Consider the following 22778-nt stretch of genomic DNA (forward strand, 5'->3'; position numbering starts at 1 on the left):
TAAGTCTAAATAACATCCACTCCAAATTTCTCACAAAATCAAATTCGAAATTTAAATCCACATATTTAAGCTTGTTAAAACTCTAATTTTCACCACCCAAATAGATTTGGTTTGTTGAACTAATATTTGAGTCATAGTTACTGATTCGAAAATTAACTTAAAAGCTTGAGCATCTATTTTAAAAATTAAATTGTAATTTTGAGAGCCTATTGGAGTTGGATGTTGAATCTTAACCTATTATTTTTTGGCTAGTTGATTGTAAATTAAAATATAAGCTATAAAATTGAAAAGTAAGGAGCCCAATTGTTCTTATGTGAAAATTTTCCTTTTTACTAGCATAGTTAATACTTCTAGTAATAGTATCTTGTACATTATTATACAGCATTCTTACACCTATATAAGCAATGTATCTATATTGTATAAAAGTATATGAAAATATATTAACCTTATATAACAATGTATAAAAGTATTACGTCACTAGCTATATAGACAAATTTCTTCTTTGATTTTCAATTGCAACTCTAGTTTAAAACCAGTCCAAATATCTACTAAATGACTTTAAATGTTGGAAGACAAAATAGGGTATAATTGAAGAGAAAACAAAAGTTATATAGGTGATGTCAATTAGTTGAAAATTTATTAATTATTCATATTGTTAATACGTTTAGAAATAATATAGATAATACCAATTAGTTGAAAATTTATTTAGTCATTTTGTTAATAGCCTTATATTATATTCTATATTTATAGGAGTCTTTTAGCCCTATTAGAGATTCTTATGCCATTAGAGAACATAAAGAACTTCTAGTGTTTTTTCTTTTTATTTGTATTTTATAAAATATTGGCTTGAAATGAAATTAAATGGAAAAAACGATAAAGGAAAATTCATATAGCCGATCCTAATGTTTATAATTAAGGAATGTTTTTTTTTTGGGTATAATTATCTGGAAATCGAGATTCACCGGTCTAGCTAATCCAAGTTGCGTAACACCCGTTCAAGAAGGAATCACTCTCTACTAGGAGTTTCTTCATTTTCAAGACTCGAATTTAAAAATTTTTATTAAGGCAAAAGGGATCTCATTCATCCCGTCACACCCTTTGGTGGTCAATTTGAAATGTTCCCGAAACATAAGCCACCACATTATATTGTTTGAAATTTTGGAGTTTAAGAAACTAATTATTAATTGCATATTGATATTTTAATAGAGGCAAGAATCTGGTGATAGGATGAATCATCAATTTCCAGTTGCGTGTTTTATCTCAATTTGATTTTTGATACAATTTCTAGTCTTAAGGATTTGAACCACTTTAAGAGATTCATGTGAACCAATTTAAAGGTAATCATAATTGCTACTACTTCACGTTACATTTTCTTGCATTTTGTATTTGTTATGTATATCTTGTGTGGTAATTTTTATATTATTTCCAGGAGTTCATTAACCTTAAAAAGGTCATTTGTCATGAGAAGAATGGATATTTAACATTTAAGTGTCCAAATTCATGTCCCTTTTGAAAATCAAGAAAGAAGTCATAAGAAATTTAGATACCTTTTGATGTTTGAAAATCTTAGTGAAATAATCAATACTGCAATTAGGGGTGTACAAAGGAAACCGACAAACTATATCAACCCGATAATCCGAGTCAAATCGGAAAAAAAAACTGACTATAATTTGGTGTTGGAAAAAAAACCCGACCATAATTGGTTTGGTTTGGTTTTAACTAAAGAAAGTCAAACCGAAACCAAACCAACCTGACATTACATATATAGAAATTTTAGATATATTTAATATATAAATATATTTATTGTGATGTAATTTATAAATATTTCTTAAACTTTTTTATAATTTTATCTTTTATTGTATTATTTCAAGGTGGGACTTAAAACTTTTGAATGTTGCAATAAGTTTTATAGCCATTAATATTAGTAACTTAAATAATGCTAACAAAAGCCCAAACCAGAATCAAATCAATACTAATGCTAACAAAAGACATTGAATTCAATATTACGAACAGCAATGTATTGAATATCTATTTTTTGTTTTGCAATAATTTAAATAAAAAACATAACCTATTTTTATTTTTTTCTTTAGCGTTTAGTCATGTAATTAATACTCCCTTTATTAGTCTACTTATTTTAGCATGACTTAGTACTTTTAAATTATTATTACATAATTTTATTGTCTTTATTAGTGAATACTTTAGGATAATGACATGACACATCTCATATTTTACATTAGTTTTTTGGAAAATACCTTGTATAGTTGTATCTTAGTAGGATTAAAGAAATATTTTGAACACAAATTATATGTTTTGTTCTACGAAGATTTTACCGGAAAAAAACCCCTGAAAAAACCTGAATAACCCGAAAACCCGAGATTGAAAACCCGAGTTTTATTGGTTTGGTTTGGTCTTTAGATTTAATAACCCAACACAATTGGTTTGGTTTGGTAATTGCAAAATTCGAACCAACCCGACCTATGTACACCCCTAACTGCACGGAAGAAGAAAAAAAATACTGCACCTGGGGGCGTATCCAGTTCTTTGATACCGAGTTCATCTAAACCCGGTACTTTTGACATGAAACATAAATTTATGTATAAATAGTTGATATGAACCTATTACTTTAAAAATATAATGAGTTCAATACTAAAAATCTTAAAGGTTGAACCCATAAAATATAAATCATGGATTTGCTTCTGACGGTACCTCGATGTTGACCTCACCTTCAAGGGTGAGTCTCCACGTGGCTACATTCAGTATTAATTCCTCCATTTTAGTTCCAGTCTTTGTTGCCCCTCGGAAGATTAAGTCTACTTAGCGGATTGGTAAGATGCGAAGATTTATTGATTAATAATATGAATTTCGAGAGTGATGATTGATCGTCGCCTCCTTGAGGATTTTCAGCCGGGGAAGGCCTTGCTATCGAAAAAATATCTCGTAATGTATTTAACTAGAAAATAGTTTATGCTCATGCAAAAGTATCTATACTTGGTTAGAGTTGTCTCTTAATATAGCGCGTATTCTTTTACAGAAAACCATGCTTTAAAAACCATGCTCGAAAGTATCTATGCTCATGCGAAAGTATCTCGTAATATAACTAACTTACTCTCATAGGTTAAAAACCATTAAAAATCTTTTAGAGAAAATCCGCATTTTTTTAAAAATAACTTATCATAGCCGAATTAGTCGGGTCTATCATAAACAACTTCTCTATCTTCACAAGACAAGAGTAAAATCTACATAAACATTACCCTTTCTAGATTCTACTAGTAAAATTCCATTAAGTATATTGTTGTTGCCGTCGTCATCGTGGTGGTGATAGACGAACCCCACCTAATTATTCAATATCCACGAGATGGTCAGAAAACAAACAAATAAATAAATAAATAGAAGGAAAATAACAAAAATTAGTGATGTCTAGCTTTTCATTTTCATTTACATTTACATTTTCATCCTTCCGTTTTCACGAAAAGAGACAAAAATCAAACAAGTTTTTAAAGAATATAAAATTGAGCGCCGCCAGATAATCACAACAAAGGACAATAAATAAATAAATAATTAATGAATTCCCATTAGTCATGAACTTTGATGATGATGAACTGGTTAGGCAGGCCAAGATGTAACACATTCATGGTACATAGTCCCTTCTCTGTTTTTCCCCGTTTCTATAGGAAATTGTTTGGAGTAAATATAATTTACGAAGATTTTATATGTTTTATTTACTATTTTTTGTGTTTTACTGTTATGTTCTTTCTAAAAATGGACCATATGACTAAATTAACATTTGTAATGAACAAAAATTACTCTAGAATCCTAGTTTCTTCCTTGTCTTCTTTTTTTCTTTTGGTTGGTTGCCGTCTTTCTCCATCTGTACTGGCTAGGTAAAAATTGTACGGACGTCTTATTTGGTCGCCTCCATTTAATCTATATTCATTTTTTTAAATTTTTTTAACTTGTACTCACTTTTTAAATAATTTCAGTCCCCTTTTCTCCTCCTTCGTTTTCTTCTTCTTCTTCTTTCTTCTTCTGTTGTTGTTGGTGCTGCTATGAAACTTCAATTCATGGGATGATTGCCATAAATATGTTTATCAGATTATTTAAAAATAAATTATAAATAATTATATAAGTTAGTAGACAATAATGTACGTAAGTAAGTAGACAATGATAATTCTGTTCTTTTCACGTTTATTGTTTCCAAAATTTATGATTTAGATATTGTTGGCAATCTGGTTATTTATCTAGTATGTTAGAAAGTTTTTTCAAAAATTTCAGCTTATATAGTGCAGAAATTTTTACAAATGAATTAAATAACTTCAGCATCTTCTGCTGAAATTTTTAAAAAAGCTTTATGACAAAACTAATGAATCCAAGACAAAAAAACTTCAGCTTTTAGTGCTGAAGTTTTTACAAATGAACTAAATAACTTCAGCATCTTCTGCTGAAGTTTTTAAAAAACTTATCCAAGACAAAAAAAACTTCAGCTTATTTAGTGCTGAAGTTTTTTATAAATGAACTAAATAACTTCAGCATCTTCTGCTGAAGTTTTTGAAAAAGCTTCATGACAAAACTAATGGATCTAGGACAAAAAAAACTTCAGCTTATTTAGTGCAATTGCAAACAAAAACTTCAGCAAATAGAGAACAAAATTTCAGCTACTATGCTTAAGTTCAGCAATTACAAACAAAAACTTCAGCAAATAGAGAACAAAACTCCAGCTACTATGCTTAAGTTCAGCAATTACAAATAAAAACTTCAGCACACTTGGTTCAGCACACGTGCTACTTCAGGCCCGTCTACTAGAATGCTGAAGCTTTGCGTGATTGCCTTTGCTACTTCAGCGTTGTGATGACCCAAAAGGTCATCACTTGTTTTTAAATTGAATTCTGCGTTCTGAGGTCTTAAAAACCTCGTTTAGCATCACTTCAATTTGCGTACGCAGTCCGGACGCATAGCCGGAAAGTTTATTTGTGAAAATCTAAGAAAAATGATAAATTTTGACTATAAAATGAATTAATTTGACTTCGGTCAACGTTTTGGGTAAACGGACCCGAACCTGTGATATGACGGTACCAGAGGGTCCGTAGGAAAATATGGGACTTGGGCGTATGCCCGAAATCGAATTTTGAGGTCCCAAGCCCGAGAAATAAATTTTTAAAGAAAATTGTTTAAAGGATTTGGAAATAAATTTTGATTAGAACATGTTGGTATCGGGCCCGTATTTTGGTTCCGACGCCCGGTACATGTCTTATATGTGATTTCAGATAATTATGTGAAGTTTAGTAAGAAAAGGAATCCGTTTGACGTGATTCGGACCTTAAATGCAAAATTTGATGTTTTAAGAAGTTTTGAAATATTTCATAGATTTTGAGGTTTAACTCGTTGTTTAAGGGGTTAATTTGGCGATTTGATCGCACGGATAAGTTCATATGATGTTTTTGAGTCAGTATGTATGTTTGATTTGGAGCCCCGAGGGCTCGGGTGTGTTTCAGAAGGTTTTTGAACTCATAAAAGTTGCAGGCTTTTGTTGTTCAGTGCCGAGGGATTTTTCTCTTCGCGTTCGCGTGGGACACTCACGAACGCGTAAGGCAAATCTCCCAGGTGCCAAATTTCTTCTTCGGGAACGCGATGGCTTATGAGCCTGGGCAGGGGGTATTATACCTACGCGAATGCGACCAACTGGATGCGAATGTGAAGGCTCGAGGAGTTAGTTCTCTGCGAACGCGAGCCCTTCCACGAACGCGAAGGTCTCTCAGGCCTAGCTCATCGTGAACGCGATGAGCCTGTCGCGAACGCATAGAGAAAATTCGCCCAGTTATTTTAAGTTCCAACAACAGAATATATTACGGGAATTTCACCATTTTTCATAAACTTCATCTTCTCCACACCTCTTGGGCAATTTTTGAAGAGGAACTTCACCATAGCTTCATAGGTATGTAATCCTAAGCTCGTTTTCTTCCATTTTTATCAACACCCACTAGATTTCTAGGCCTAAAACATGAGATTAAGGGTAGAAAATTAGGGATTTGGGTAGAGTTATGGCTTTTTGATTATTTGGGAATTTGACCTCGTTTTGGGGTCGAATTTCAGAACAAAATATATATTCGGGCTCATGGGTGAATGGGTGATCGGATTTTGGTCTGAATCTCGTGTTTGACCAACCGGGCCCGGGGTCAATTTTTGACTTTTTGGAAAGAGTGATGGGAAAGCTATAATTAAGCATTGGAATTGGATTGTTTAGCATTTATTGATGTTATTTAGTCGATTATGTCTAGATACAATTGATTTGGAGTCAAATTCAAAAGGAAAGGCGGTGTTTGAGGCTTGAATTGGCCGTGGAAGTTCGAGGTAAGTGTTCGGTCCAACCTTAGCTTGAGGGATTAGGAGTTGTGTCCTATTTGCGATTTGCTTCTTGTTGAGTACTACGTATAGGCATGGTGACGAGTATCTATACGTTGGTGTCGAGCATGACTGTGAGTTTTAAATTGCAATTTATTTTGTGTTCTTAAATAGTACTACGGATGCTTTAATTGATGATTCTCGATATTGAGCAAAGATTAAGTTTGTTTTCGTGGAAATTACTTATGATGGAGTATTGGTGTTAGCTGAGATGAGTAGAAGTTGGGTTAAGATTGGTTATAGTTGTTTCTTCCTTGCCGGGACGTATTTACTTTTATTGTTGAATCCCTTGCCGGGATAGTGTAGCTTATTGTTGATCCCTTGCCGGGACTCTTGGTATGGTTATTGATAAATATATATAAATGTTATGTTGGATCGGGTTGCACGCCACAACAATACTATATATGGAACGGGTTGCACGCCGCAACAATGTTATGTTGGATCGGGTTGCACGCTGCAACAATGTTATGTTGGATCGGGTTGCACGCCGCAACAATGTTATATTGGATCGGGTTGCACGCCGCAACAGTGATATAAATGGATCGGGTTGCACGCCGCAACAATGTTAAATTGGATCGGGTTGCACGTCGCAACAATAATATAAATGGATCGGGTTGCACGCCGCAACAGTGTTAAATGATAGGGATCAGGTTGCGCGCCGCAATAGTGTTATTATGGTTTTGTTGTAAATCTTGAATTGTTCTCTCATATTTCTCTTAAGTTTTTGCTGGATTCGATATTTCCCCCGTAGCATGTACCCCTCCCATGTTAATTATTTATTCCTTTTTATTTTCCGCTGTAAATTATATAACTACACAGGTTTATTTGGAGTCTGGTCCTAGCCTCGTCACTACCTCGCCGGGGTTAGGCCAGGCACTTACCAGTACATGGGGTCTGTTGTACTGATGCTACACCCTGCACTATGTGCAGATTCCGGTGTAGCTTTTGGACAGTAGCACTTGGGGAGCCTGCCTTCAGTCCAGCCAGAGATCCCGAGGTAGTCCTGCAGGCATCCGCAGGTCCGGCGTTCTTTTCTACTTTATTATGTACTCTGTTTTCATTAGATTTCGAGACAGATTGAATTTCTTTCAGACATTTGTTGTAGTAATCTTAGTTCGTCCATGATATTGTGACACCGGATTCCGGGTAGAGATGTGTGTTGTCATTATCGTACTGGTCTAGGTTATTATATTCGATTAAGTCTTCCGCTTGATCTCATTTATTGTTAATATCTAAATGTTGGATGCCTGTTAATTCAGATTGTTAAAAAGGGTTAAAAATGAAAGAATTAGAAATTTTCTATGTTTAATGGCTTGCCTAGCTTCTACGAGTAGGCGCCATCACGACTTCCGAGGGTAAAAAATTCGGCTCGTGACAAGCCCCGTATGATGAAGTTAAGTGAAAAAGTGGGTACACTTGCAATTCTTTTTTGCAAAGTGGGTACACTTGCAATTCTTTTTTGCAAAGTGGGCACAAGTTAAAACGTGACCCAAAAAGCGGGTATAGATGCAAATGCCCCCTTGAGTAGAGCCGTCAAAATGGGCTTGGCCGTGAGGCAAGCCAACCCAGTCCGCTACTTGGATAGGGTTGTGTTAGAATTTTTTAAGCCCATTAAAATCGAGGCTTATAAGCCCGGCCCAAGTCTGCCCGCTGGCCTTTGAAGCTTGACCGAGGCCGGGCCTGGGCCGGCCTGTGGACTAAAAATTAATTACTATTTAATATTTAATATTTAAAAAAAAGTAAAAACTAAAAAAACTATTAACTATAATCCTCATTCCTCAATCCTTGATTGCTCATTTATCTTTCTATATCAACTAAAATTTAGATTTTTAACATGCATGAAATATGACAAAATTAGTTTTTCTTTTGCTATTAACAACGAACTCGAAAAGTCTTAGGCAACCAATAAAATCTTTTTTTCAAAAGAAAATATTACTTTAAGTGGACAATGATCAGTTAGGACTTTGGATTACTTTAACATATTATTAATATTTCTTTAGTATAGAAAAAGATCACTTTTAAATACACGAAAAAAAATTAACACTAGCAAATTTCAAGAATTTTAAAAATTTTATGGACTATAATGATAAATCACCAAATGATGTTAATCCTACATTAAAAAATCTCAGCATATAAACTTATTAAAACAATCCCTGAGTATGAGGAAAATGAAAGAAAAGTGTTAAGAAAATATTCATGTAACTTTAAAAAAGAAGAGCAAGAGATATAGAGATTTTGCATTTCAATTACGAGATTTCTCGCCAAATATCAACCTTTTTGTACGCTCTAAGCAAAAATAAGTTGTTTACATGATTAATCCACTATGTCACGAAAACATATTTAAGGATTTAAAGAAATTTTTTTTTCTAAAAAAAATTGAAGGGCTGACCCGCCCTAGCCCGCGGCCTTCTTAGGGCTGGGTTGGGATGGCCATTTTAAGTCCTGTTCATGTGGTGGGCCGGCCCGTCCTAGCCCGCCAAAATTAAAATCCCATGAGGCTTGGGTTGACCCGTTTTGACAGTTCTACTCTTGAGATCAGTGCAAATTTCAACTAGAAAGTGTAGCTGGAAATGATTGACTTTCAGATTAAAATAAAAGCACATAATAGCAGTATTTCTTCTTATTTCTTCTTTTATGATGTTATCTCCCTGAACTACTATAACGTTATAAATATTTGGCATCTTGCTTGGGGGAAGGTTATATTTAGTACAGAGCTGGTAATTTGGACGACACACCCCAAGTAATTTATTTCAAGCGAGCCATAAATCGTTCGTTATTTTTACCTATTTGAATTAGGGGTGTTCGTCGGCCAGTACGATACGGTATTTAGACATTGCACTTCGGTATTTTAGGTATTTGATTTCTTAAAATTCTACAACAATAATGTACCTAGTTATATTCGGTATGGTTCGATTTTTCTCCTTTTGGTTTTGGTTTATTCGGTTTGGTAACTTCAGTTTATTCGGTTTGAATATTAACTAGTGCATAGAGCCATAAACTGTAATATTCTTAACTAAAGTACTCAAAAGTACAAAACTGAAAACGTTTGTTGACAAAAAAATTGTCCAAAAAAAGCAAATATCAACCCATAGAGAAAACTGTGCATAAAGGAATGAATTTAATCACTAGAAATATCTTGTTACTTGTTTAGAGTTAATTGATGAACTCAGAGAATACATGAAAGTAAAATTTTAAATTTTTTATAATTATGTTATAATTGATAATATGTGTTTTGTGTGAATACCTAATTTTTGCGCTATTTTAACACCTCCTAAATTAGTGTTTTTATTATTTACTAGTTTTTTCAATTTTGTGTGTTTAATTGCATATTTTCGATCATAAAAATACCAAAAATAGTTTTTTCTTCATTTGCACATTTTAGAAATTAACTAAATGTTCAATAGGTGAATTAATCTAGTTAATCGATCATTTTAATAAGTTATTTAATTAATTTATTTGTTTGTGTAAATTTAGTTTAAAAGTGGGATTAAGGAAGAAATTTGGCCAAATTTGAAAGAAAAAATGTCCAAGAGTGCAAGATAAAGGGTTGCCATTAAAAGGGTCTGAAACTACGTAGTTTTGCCTCAAAACTACGTCGTTTCACTAAACGAAACAAGATCAAATCTTACCCATCCATTCCATCTTGATCCAATGGATCTCATTCACTCTTGGCTTAGGTATTTAAAGTCTAAAAAATCTGAAAATTGTCCCTATTTTCACCCATAATTCTTTTTTCCTTCTTCTCTCTTCTCTCTCTCTTCACTCTCTCTACGCCGCCCCAGCCCCGCCCACGGCCGCCGGTCGGAAATCGCTGCCGCCGGTGGACCACCTCCAAATCACACCATGTAATCTCCACAACTTCCTCTTTCCATATCTCCAAACCAAATCCTTCAAAAATCCCTTAAACTCTTTGAATCTTAGATTTAGGAAACTTTCCCATCATTTTTTTGCCCAAATTCTTGAAGCTCCAACCACTACCGCCCCACAATACCTACATCAATGGATAGAGCTCCTCAAGACCTAGCTATTGATGCCAATTTCACCCTGAAAATCCGGCGACCAAAATCCGGCGACCTTCCCGAACACCCTCTTTGGGCATACCACTATTTTTCGGCCACTTGAATTATAAAATGGTAAAAATCCTATTTTTTTTCGTGGCTGTTTTTTTTTTCAAATTTATTTTTGTCTATTATTAATTATTTTAGCATTAGTTTTTGAAGTTTGAAATGTTAAATTTTCTGTTTTTGCACTTGTTGAAGTAGTAAAATAGTTTGTGTTGATAGAAGTGAGGTAGTGAAAAATACTTAAGAGTATATGATACTTGTTTGGTTGTTTATTTACTGCTTCAAGACTCTTTGAGTATAACACTCAAAAGTCAAATTGTTTGGTAAGAAAATGTAGACCTTTGGACAGTGTTTGAATAAAAGTTTGTCTTTGAATAGTGGAGAGCATATTTTGTTTGAAATACTTGACAAAATTTGAACCAGAAAGTCTGGCCTTTTGAATTTAAGAGCAGATTTTGTAGAAAAATCTGTCAAAAAGATTGATTTTTAATTTTTTGAAATAGCTGATTGTTTTGATATATAGGGGGGACTCCATCACATTTCTAGAGAGCATTTTATTTTTGCTTTGAACATACAAAAACAAAAAGAAAAAATTCAACAACTGAAGCATCCTTTAGTAAGTTGAAATTGTAAGTCTTAAGAGTGAATCTTAGAGTGCAAACTTTTTAGAAAAGTATAAATCCTCTTTAGAGTTCGTTTCTGGGTTTCTTCTCTGATTTTTCGGGCTGTTTTAACACGATTTTGCTGTTGGTTTTGTGGCTGTTGTGCTGCTGTTTTTATGCTGCTTTAATTGTTGAACTACTGTTTATTCTTTTGCTTTCAAGGTAATCCTTTAAGACTCGTAATGTATATATTTTCAGCAATGAGAACAACTTGAACATGCTGCACCATTTAAATGTGTTTGATGTGATGAACAATTTGACAACAAAAGAGTTTGTATGTTATTGTTATGTATCAAACATGTGATAATGTGAATATAGTCCTTCATAATACTTGAATATTGAGTCACAAGTTTTTGAATGTGATATGTAAGTAGTTTATGGATTTTAAGCATGTTTTCAAGCTATTGTATCCGAGTAACAATGTTAAGTATGCCATGAATGACTTTAGGTTTATAACACATAGCATGAGTTCATTTTAGTTGCTGAAATTTCACTGCCAACATATGCTTCTAGGAATGCTGTGATAATTTTTTTTTTGAATCTGCCCATTTTGCCAGATTTGCAAAAGTGGCTATTTTTTTTAAAGTGTGCGTTTATACAATTGTCACTATGTAGTTAATGATCATAAATACAAACTAAGTAAAGAACCAAAATTGTATCAACTTTAGGCCTTTTTGAACCAAAAAATAAAAGCTGGTCCATTTACCTTTAAACAACAAAATTATCCCTTTTCTTCTATATAGCATTGGACCAATTAAAATCCATTTCTTGGCCCATTTTAATAATAAATTGCAGCAGCCCAAGAGTTCTTTACAAGCTGGCCCATTAAGTTGGCTCATTTCTTTTAAAATAGATTAAATTTGTCCAACTTTTACTTGCATAATTTTTCCCAAGTATAAAGCTAGAATAATAATAATAATATCAGATTTTTCTGCTATTTTTAATTAACTCGCTTTCTTTTAATTAATTTAAATGCTAGGCAATTAGTAGGCGCGCTTTAGCTCACGAAATCACTTGTGTAGCATGATGTTTTAACATTCAATAAATTAATCCAATAATTTCATACCATGCCCATTAATTTTAGTTAATTCTTAATTTAATTAATCTTTTTGTTAAGATCGCGGATTCGCTTGCGTAACGCGATAGTTGATTTTTTTAAAATAATTTTCAAAACTAATTTCTTCGAATGTAGTAATTTTCTCAGAAGTAATTAACGTGCTAACAATCGTTTGTCATGACTGCGGATTCGCTTGCGTAGCGCCGTTATGACTAAATAATAAATTTTGTCGATCACGCATTCACTTGCGTAGTGTGGTTGTGACATCTTCTTATTCAAAAATATTCTTTAATTTTTCTAATAATCAAGAGATAAAGGCGGATAGGTAAAACATGAAAATAATATAAATCACAGTTTGTCCAAAATTAATTCAAGCCAAATATAGTCAATAAAGCGACCGTGCTAGAACCACGGGACTCGGGGAATGCCTTACACCTTCTCCCCGGTCAACAGAATTCCTTATCCGGACTTGTTTTTGCAGACCAATAATAATAGAGTCAAACATTCCTTTGAATAGGGATTCAAATAAAAAGTGACTTGGAACACCGACAAAAATCAATTCCAGATGGCGGCTCTGTAAATAAAATAATCCCTATTTCAAATTTGTCACTTCAAATGGAAAAACTCTTTAACCCACAATCCATAACACGTTACATTTTGCACACTTATCTCTTCGAGGGGTAAAAAGGGGTGTGGCATTTTGTGTAATATTATAACATAATCTCTATTTCGATATGGTATCGGTATTTCAGTATTTTATTTTAAACTACCAAAATACCATGCCCAATGCCATTTTTTAAAACTTAAACCAAATACCATATCGAATACCAAATACCAAAATTTTCGATTTCGGTACGGTAATTCAATATTTATCAAATTATGCACAACCCTAATTTGAATTGGAAACACTATTATGGTTTAAAATTAGTGACTAAAATTTAATTGAGTAAAGTAAGGCCCTAATTAACCATGTTTAGAATAATTAATTCCTTCCATATATCCAAAAATCCAAAATAATTTCTTTCCGTCCTATTGGCGCTCAACTACATAATTCCTCCTCTTCGCGCCAAAATCCATCTGCTCTCAAAAGTTTGAAAACACCGAAAATCATTTCACCAGATAAAGTCTTTCAGAATTTTAACATGGAAATCAAGTTTTTCAAGATCATTGTTTGGATTAAAAATCAATAGAATTGAATACAAGAATTGGAAAAAAACAGAGAACAAGTCAGAGTCGTAGAGCTCCATTTTCGCTGGAAATAAACTAACCAATTCTCACCAGGTTCTTCTTTATCCATTTTGATTCTTTAGAAATCAGATGCTTTTTGTTTGTGTGGTTCTTGTTGTTGCAATTGTCTCGTAGAAAATTGCATACAATATGTTTGTGGAAATTACTGACTGAACTTTTTGATGTGAAATTTCCTAACTGAACTATTCTGTTCTTTGCATTACAGAGATTTTAACAGAAAACTAGTAGTAACTTAAAAAGTTTCTATCTTAACTTACAAAATTAAAAATAGTTTTGAATATATTATGAGTCAAGGTTAATAGATTGTCAAACTAATATATTGTTATGCAATCTTCATTTCCTGTATACAATGTGTTTGTTGAATTTACTAACTGAGCCTTTTGGTGTGGGAAGAATTCACTTTGATTTTTGAATTTCCTAACTGAACTTTTTGGTGTGGAATTTCCTAACTGAGCTATTCTGTTCTTTGCTTTAACTTACAAAATTAAAATTAAATTTGAATATCTTATGGGTCAAGGTTAATTTATCGTCAAACTAAGTATGCAATATTCTCTTCCTGATAAAAATTGTATCAATCTGATAAAAAATTGGGAGTCGACAAGGACAATGCCTCGTAATTCCTTTATAAGTCAAGTGTTAAGCAAAAGCTTCTAAAAAGTACGTGCTGAATTATGACATGTATTTAATGTTCTCCTTTTTAATGGTATATTTATCAAGATACCGTCTCAAAATGAACATATGGATGTTTCTCGTTCATTTGAGCGAATAAAATTTGGGATGGAATTTGATTCAGATGAGTGTGGATATGAATATTACAATGAATATGCTGCTACAATTGGGTTTAATGTTATTTAGGAATATGCTAACAAAAGTAAAGTCCATAGATATGTGAGTTCAAGAAAGTTTACATGTTATAAAGAAGGTTATAGTGGAATAGACAAGCGAGATGGTCAAGAAACCTAGAAAGGAAACTAGGATGGGTTGTTTAGCTCACATGGTCGTAAGTCGTCAATCAAACGGGAAGTTTTCCGTCATTTCATTTGAAGAGAAGCACAAGAATGCTCTCGTTCCTTCATCTCTAATTCACATGTTACCATCGCAAAGAAATATTAAGCTTTCTCAAGCATATGAAATTGATTTAATGGATGAATCGGGAACATGTCCTAAATCTTCTTTTGACTATGCTGTTCATCAAGTTGGGCAAAAAGCTTCTTTAGGTTATACAAAAAGGGATCACAAAATCTATCTTCGTGATAAAAACTCCTGTGGACGCCCTAAAGTTTAAGTTACCGTGATAGGTAGCTTCTGTTGAATTTTCTATTTCTACTCTACAAATGGTAATATATCCTATAAGTCGACAAAATTTAGGAACATAAGGAAAAAAAAGTGAAAGAAAGATGAGGTATTCCAAATAAAATTATACAACACGCAATAGTAAAAGGTCAAATCTAAAAAGAAAGGTCAAGTCATTATCACTCAGTTAAAAACAAATCTGTAATATGAATAAAAAGCAAAACCTTTTTCACCTCACAATGAAGTGAAATAATTATAATTACACACTTGGTCGAAAAATAAATAATTTTGAAACTTACAGCAAACAAGCTTAGACAATATAAAGAAAAAGGAAATTAATTCAACAAATACATAGAAAATAAAGGAGAATAAAAACTGCTTTAGAATCACAAAGTCAACCTCCAAAATCCATTTGAGGCTATTCATTCCCTGTTCATTCTTCAGTTATAGTTTCCTGTGATGCTTCCTCCAGAGATTTTCCTTTGGACTCTGGCACACAGAAGGTACAAACCATTCCCAGAGCATTAATGGCCCCTAGGGCAAGGAGCGAGTTCTTTATGCCAATACCCGCTGGGTATCCTGCATCGGTTTTTGTTGGATCTTTACTTTGTGCAGCGTAGAGGAACCCGTACGCTCCTACTATAGCTCCGGCTTTACCTGCAGCTGCAGAAATACCATGACATGTTGATCGAAGTCTGGCCGGGAAAATCTCAGCCGGGACCACGAATGTGGTTGCATTTGGCCCAAAGTTCGCGAAGAAGAATGTGAGGGCGTACATTGCAACGAACCCAATATGGTTGTCCTTCTTTGTCCAATGTTCGTAGGGAATGGCGATGGCGAACATGAATACAGTCATGAAGAAGAATCCCATCAATTGGATCGCGAACCTTCCAACGATATCGATGAACGCCACGGTGAACCAGTACCCTGGCACTGTACTAAGTAGTGCAATCAAGGTTTGTGCTCTTGCAATCTTGTAAACTTCTTGAACGGCATTCATGGTTTTGGCCGCTGGGATCCATCCAACTGCACTGAACACATCTTTCTGGAAAAGATTCTGGCTATAGAAAGCAATGTCCAACAAAAACCATGTGGAACATGTGCCGAATAGGTGCAACCCGTGGCGACAAACGAATTCCCAAGAAAATAGACCAAATTTATTGGTTTCGTCCCTAGACATTTGTTCGATTTTTGCATCCTCGGGATCAATTTCAACTTGTAGTACCCTCCCCATGTCCTGTGCGGCTCTTTTTGCGTCTTTCGCCACGAGAGCTGTGTATCGGGCTGTTTCGGGCATCTTCATGCGCCAGTAGTAAGTGAGGAAAGCTGGTAATGCTCCGAACATGAGAATTATACGCCAAATGTAGTCGGCTTGTGGCACGGTGGAAAGAGCTGCATTTTCTTGGAAACTTGGGACATTATAAGCATGATCAAATCCAGCTGACACAATAAGTGCAATTATCCCACTGAACAAAATTCCAAAACCTTGCATAGCGAAGACAGCAGCAATGAAGGCGCCACGGGTTTTTTTGTTTGCGTATTCGGACATAATCGTGGCGGATAAAGGGTAATCGCCACCGATGCCAAATCCAAGCCAAAACCTGAAGAAACAGAGAGTGGCCATAACACCCTTAGGAGTACTCCCAAAGGAGAGCCCCGATGCAACGGAACACAAAACCATGATAATCAAAGTCATACCATAGACCGTCTTTCGGCCCATCTTGTCACCGAGCCAGCCGAAGAAAAGCTGGCCGGCTAGGGTGCCGACCAAGGCGACACCCGTGACCGATGCTGAGACGGTTGGAGGGAGTGTTCCGGGCTTCAATAAATCCGACTTGGTGTAGTATAAACGCCCAAGTAATTTGGTTACAAGTGAAATGCTGAAGAGATCATAGGCATCAGTAAAAAATCCCATTCCAGCAATAACAATTGTGGTGAAATGGTAGAGTTGAGTCTTGGCCACATCAAGAGCATTAAGCACTTGTAGATTGTTATCTGCAGACATTGCTAAAATTGCTTCTTGTTCCAACCGTTCAAGATTATCTGCATTTTAAGACACAACATTAATTCAATAAATTGAATTAACCATAAAAAGAAGAATTTCTTTGTCTTTTGGACTTCAAACATCACACTTACTGCAACTTTCTTTTGAGTCAATGAATTTTAGGTAGCAAAATAATACTCGGATTCAAAGTTGATTTAGCTACTACTATGTGTCTTTTGAAGTTATCAATGAAAATAGCAACACTTAAATAACAGAAACAAGTGAAACCAAATGCATGGTAAAATTATTACAGACTTGCATAGTCAATTTTTACAGCTTAAAGGGCAGCTCCGTGCACTAAGCTCCTGTTATGTACGGGATCCAGGGAAGGGCTGGACCACTAGGGTCTATATACGCAACCTTACCCTATATTTCTGCAAGTGTCTGTTTCCACGACTCAATTTTTACAGCTTAATTTGTAATAATAAGGATGCAGAGTATTGAAATGCAGGGGCAATCTAGAGGCTTGATTACGAATTCACGTGAACCTAGTAGGGCGATTGTATATTGCATGTGATAATTAGGAAAAAAAGTAAAGAAAAGTAACAAGAAAATCCTAATGCCAAATAAAAAATGCAAAATTACTTAAGTTTCTTTGATTGGAAATTACCTTCTTCAGAAGATTGTACACCTTCTGAATTTAGGAGAAAACTGATAGAATAGAGATATGAATTGATGATTAAGCTTTGGTAAATACCAACTATTTATAAGAGTTATTTCACTAATACTATTTCTGATAAAACAGAATCATCTCCAGAATATAATGAGCATATACCTTTGTATCATGTCAACAAGCTTACTACTTTAAGTTATGGATTGATAGTCATAACTAAATTTGCATTTTTCTCATTTAAGTATAGGTAATGGTGTTTGAAGCTGTCTGTGATAAGCTGTCAAGTTGTTAATTATCATCTCAAATTAATGCACACCATTATCTTTATGTTAGACATAGTCTTCTGATATTGTATATATGAAGTCAACCAAATTTCAGCCGACTTATTTTCTTCTTCAGTACCTTTTTCATTTCATGTTCTGTTTTTAATATTGTTAGAAAATTTCTGATAGAGAGGCGGAAAAGAGACAAGAATATAGAAATAGAAGAAAGATGAAGAAGAAGGCTTGAGCGTGATACGATTACTGTGTGAAAATATCACGGGCTAACCAGTTTTCGGACTAATAATCGAAAAATAGCCAGCGTTTGCCAAGTCATTGAAAAATAGTCATTATTTTGCTGAAACACGGAAAGTTCCAGCATAATATGCGGGATTATGGAGTTCATGCGTATAAACTTCTAACATATTATGTTGTAACTCCAACACATGGAAAGTTCCAGCATAATATGCGGAATTATGAAGCTCCTGCATATAAGCTTCCCGCATATTATATTGAACTCCAGCATATTATGGAATTCCAGCACATTAAACTGGAAGCTCATATGTAAAAAAATTCGAACTCCAGCATATTACGCTGGAATATTTCCGGGGTTTTAAGGATGTTTTTGTTCAAATTTTATCTTTACATGAAAAAGTGGCTAAATTTCGATTTATTTGTGAAATTGTGGCTATTTTTCAATTACCATTGTAAATATGTCTATTTTTTATTTTTTCCTGATTACGGTCTCAAAAGAGTGATTGTCTGTCTATGGGGTTATTGTCTAATGGTCACAATGCTCTTCTGGGAATACAACAAGCTAAGCCTGCTACCAATTATTTCACTCGCATACCTCAAAATAATTCTTGAAATCATATTTTACTCAAGGTACTTGAAAATTAATTCTTTAAGTAAATCTATTTTACTTCATGGTACCTGAGAATATACTATTATTTCACTCCAATATTACAAACTCTAACACATCTCTTTCTCTTGCTAAAGTTTACTTTGTTCGATGTCTCATGTCGGTTTTGAGATGGATAATTCGTCTCGTTATATAATTTTGTACAACCTCACTTCAAAAGTTAGCTTATGTATCTAGTTAGGTCTAAAGTCTATTTCTTAATATAGTCCATGCTCCAAAGGTCCAGTCCTAAGCGTCCGGAAGCCGGTGTTAAAAGTCCCGCGGATCGATTGTAGGACCCATAATTCTTCTCCTTATATATATATATATATGGTCTTGGACAATCTTCGCTTCTAAAACTAACTTTTGGGGTTGAGTTAGACCAACGTTAACATACTTGAAAGTGCTGGCATATAAATTACAAACGATTCACAAGATTTGTGCCTTTACATTCGTAAATACTTCGATATTTCTTCTACAATGGACAATGGCCTTGAGTTCACTTGCAACAAGGCATCGTTTACTTCTTTGATTAAGATTACCAGGATAGACGACTTATATTATTTTATCTTATTTCCAACTGTTCAATCTCTTTCTTTGCATGTATTTTATAATTTATAACCAAAGTCAGATACGTGAAGCAATTGGGGTAATTAACAATATGTAAATATTTGCATTGGCGTGCGCAGCTAGCCATTGCATGTCGAGAGAGTGACGTTGAGAATACAGTCAAATCTTTCTATAACAGCCTCATTTGTTCCGATATTTTTTGGCTGCTATAATAAAGTGTTGTCATAAATGGTGTATATTATAATATAATATAAAAATCGGTTTAGATAGAAACTTGTCTTTTATAATGAATAGCTGTTATATAAGGATGTTGTTATAGAGATGTTTGACTGTATCTCTCAATTTCGGACATCTACTTTGTGTTAGCTTCTTTCTTGATAAGAGTATTTCCTTTGATCAATATTTTCTCCTTTCTTGATATTTTCGATATCTTCTCCTTTCTCTACATGTTTACATAGAAGTGTCATGGATGATGATCCATAGTTTTCTTTTTCTGATTGAAGCGCGACGGATCGTTACCAGAACTCTTTCTCTTTCGAGGGACGGATCTAGAGGGTCGGCTAAGAGTTCTCGTGAATTCGGTAATCTTTGCCAAACCCTGTGTATATCGTTAGAAATTCACTAAATACTTATAAATATTTGATTAGCGCATGAAAATCCTTTATGGATTAGCGCATAAACTGATCTAGGTAAATCCATGAACTCCATTGAATTATTTCTTCTGACTAAGTGTATGAACCATGAATAAAAGGCTGCACGGTACTGGAGCTAGTAGAAGTGGATGGGATCTGGAACAACAAACATGTTTGACCAAAAGCTCAAGCTTTCCTAAAAAAAAAAAAATCAAAAAATTCAAAAATAATAAAATGAAAAGTTAGAAAATAACCTTTCATTTTAAATCTTTCTTTCTTAGACTGAGTATGAAGTTTATAGTTGGGCATATCGATTATCGGTTTATAAGCTAAAACGATAACCAAACCAATAACATATCGGTTATCGGGTATTGGTTAGTCAGTTATCGATCCTTATCGGTTTACCGATAAGAATAAAGAATATCCAAAATTTGTATGTTTTTATTATAGAAATCGTGATTATACTGTTAAGAGAAAGGAACTGAATTTTTGTTCTTAAGAAAAGAGGGATTAAAGTTCAACTTTAAAAAAGAAAACTTTCTTTGCATTTAAAAATCCCAATGAATGATTTTAATTTTCAAAGTTATAAGTTAGTAGAAGTAAGGAATAAGAAATTCAATAATCTAATCTTACTAACTATCTCACTGCGGAGGGCATAATTGAAAAATGATAAAATCCTAATCTTGTTAATACTAAAGAATCAGTGCAATAAAAGAAACAAATAGAAAAACTAAAATATGAACAATTAATTCTTTAAAGTTTAAAACAAAAAATCTTAACTGAAAAATTAAGATGAGAAATTCAAGAAATTTTAAAACTTACTCTAAGGATTAAGGTATGAAGATGAAGAGTAACTGCGAGAGAATTGAGAGAATGAAGCCATAAGGTGGCTTTATATACTTAGCGGGTAAAATTATAATTTTGTTAAAGCTTATTTGGTTATCGGTTAAACGTTAATAAAACTGAACAAATTGAAACCCGAACCGATAACCCAATAGTCAAATAACATTAAACTGTTATCAAACTATTTACTCAATAATCCGATATTAATAACCCAAGAATATTTTATTGGTTCGGGCTATCGGTTATACCCAATATATGCCTAGCCTTATGTAGTGGTACGGAAGGAGTACAATATTTTAACAAATCCAAAAAAAAAAAAGATTAGTTGTTCCTAATTATTTTAGAGACTAAAGCAAATCTATTTTTAAACAAATCAGCTAATGCTTTCCACTTAAGCTCGTACGGCTTTTTGAAAAGAACATTTTCTCTTCTTTATTTCCCTTCCATTTTTATTCACTAACCAAATAAAGGGAGATATATATTCAAAGTTTTTTATATGTGCAAAATTTTTTATATACTCTATATGAAAAGGTGAACCAATTTTGTAAGTTATCTTCTCATTCAAAAATAAAATAGAGACAAACAAAAGTCAGCTATCTATAACATACATCAGTATCACTTGAAGTATATGACGTGAGTGCAAGAAACGTTGGTTCTATTAGAATATCTTACGTTAATTTTTAATTGCACCATCATCTATGGTTGACATTTTGAAATGACAGGGTGTCAAATGAGTGGGTTGGGTCGATTTTGGGCGGGTCAAAATGAGCGGGTCATTGATCCGCCTAAAAGTTATTTGGGTTGAGATGGGTTGGATCAAGATGAGATAAAATTTATGTCATAGCCCAATGACCCGCCCTGATGTTACTTAGACTGAGATGAGTTGGTCAAGATGTGCTAAAATTTGAGTCATAGCCCAACTCTTACCAAGTTTTACTTAAATATGTGTTATTTTCTTATGAATTATATAATTACTAAATAAGACTTTTTCTTTTGTTATAATCATATGTAACATATCAAACAAAAACAAATATTTCTAAGATATTTTAGCAAAGTTATTCATGGATCAATTTGGGCTAAAAATTAACCCAACTTTAAATAGGTTGAGATGAGTTGGGTTCAATAAATGAGTGGGTCAATAACCAGTCCAACCTTTGGGGGTTGGGTTGGTTGCGCGGGTCATTTGGGCTTGGGCCAAATTTGACGTTAAAATAGCACGGGCTAGCCAGTTTTCGGACTGGTCATTCAAAAATAGCCAGCGTTTGCAAAATCATTGAAAAATAGCCACTATTTTGCTGTAATAGGGACCGGTCCAACATAATATACTGGAGATCGGTGCACCTGTGTATGAACTTCCATCATATTATGCTGGAACTCCAACACGCGGAAAGTTCCAACATAATATACTGGAGATTGGAGCACCTGTGTATGAACTTCCAACATATTATATTGGAACTCCGGCATGATATGCTGGAGTTCCAGCATACTTATATTGGAACTATTATAATATACTGGAGTTCTAGTATACTTATGCTAGAACTCCAGTATATTATGCTGGAATATTTTCCGGATTTTGAACAGTGTTTTCGTTTCGATTTATCTTTATATGAAAAGTGGCTAAATTTCGATTACTTTTGAAACTATGCCTATTTTTGAATAATCACTTATAAATCTGGCTATTTTTGAATTTCTCCCAAACTTGACACTTGACAGACCTAGCAAAATATACACACAAAGTTAGGGTCGGTGAAGGGCAGGGCTGTTCCTTGGAGAGCACATTATGATAGAAGTTGTAAGTTGTGTTCGGGGGAGTTATTGTATATCGTTGACACTTAAACTTAGCCTCAGCTATTAGTAGGAGTGGCAAATAGGTGGGTCGGGTCGGATATGGTTCGGGTTGAAAACGGGTAATGAAAAAACGGGTAAATTATCCGACCCGGCCCATATTTAATACGGATAAAAAACGGGTTAACCGGCGGATAATATGGATAACCATATTATCCATAACTTCTTACATATGATCACTTTTGGGAGATTTCTTAGTCTCCCTAACTTGAGGAACCCCCAATTTGAGGCTTTACAAATGTAAAAGTTAGACACATTGGTTAACCATTTTCTAAATGGATAATATAGTTCTTATCCATATTTGACCCGTTTTTAAATAGTTCATTATGCAACCCATTTTTTAATGAATA

General features: G+C 34.0%; 1 protein-coding gene across 1 annotated transcript; it reads right to left on the minus strand.

Moving 5' to 3' along the window:
* Nucleotides 1-14896: 14896 nt before the first annotated feature.
* Nucleotides 14897-17408, minus strand: LOC107815954 (probable inorganic phosphate transporter 1-7). The gene is given in 2 exon segments (NM_001325966.1): nt 14897-16763; nt 17375-17408. A coding segment is annotated over 1 exon segment (1572 nt). The 5' UTR covers nt 16726-16763; nt 17375-17408; the 3' UTR covers nt 14897-15153.
* Between the last annotated feature and the right edge of the window lie 5370 nt (nt 17409-22778).

This window comes from Nicotiana tabacum, chromosome 21 (assembly GCF_000715075.1).
Source record: "Nicotiana tabacum cultivar K326 chromosome 21, ASM71507v2, whole genome shotgun sequence".
NCBI lineage: Eukaryota > Viridiplantae > Streptophyta > Magnoliopsida > Solanales > Solanaceae > Nicotiana > Nicotiana tabacum.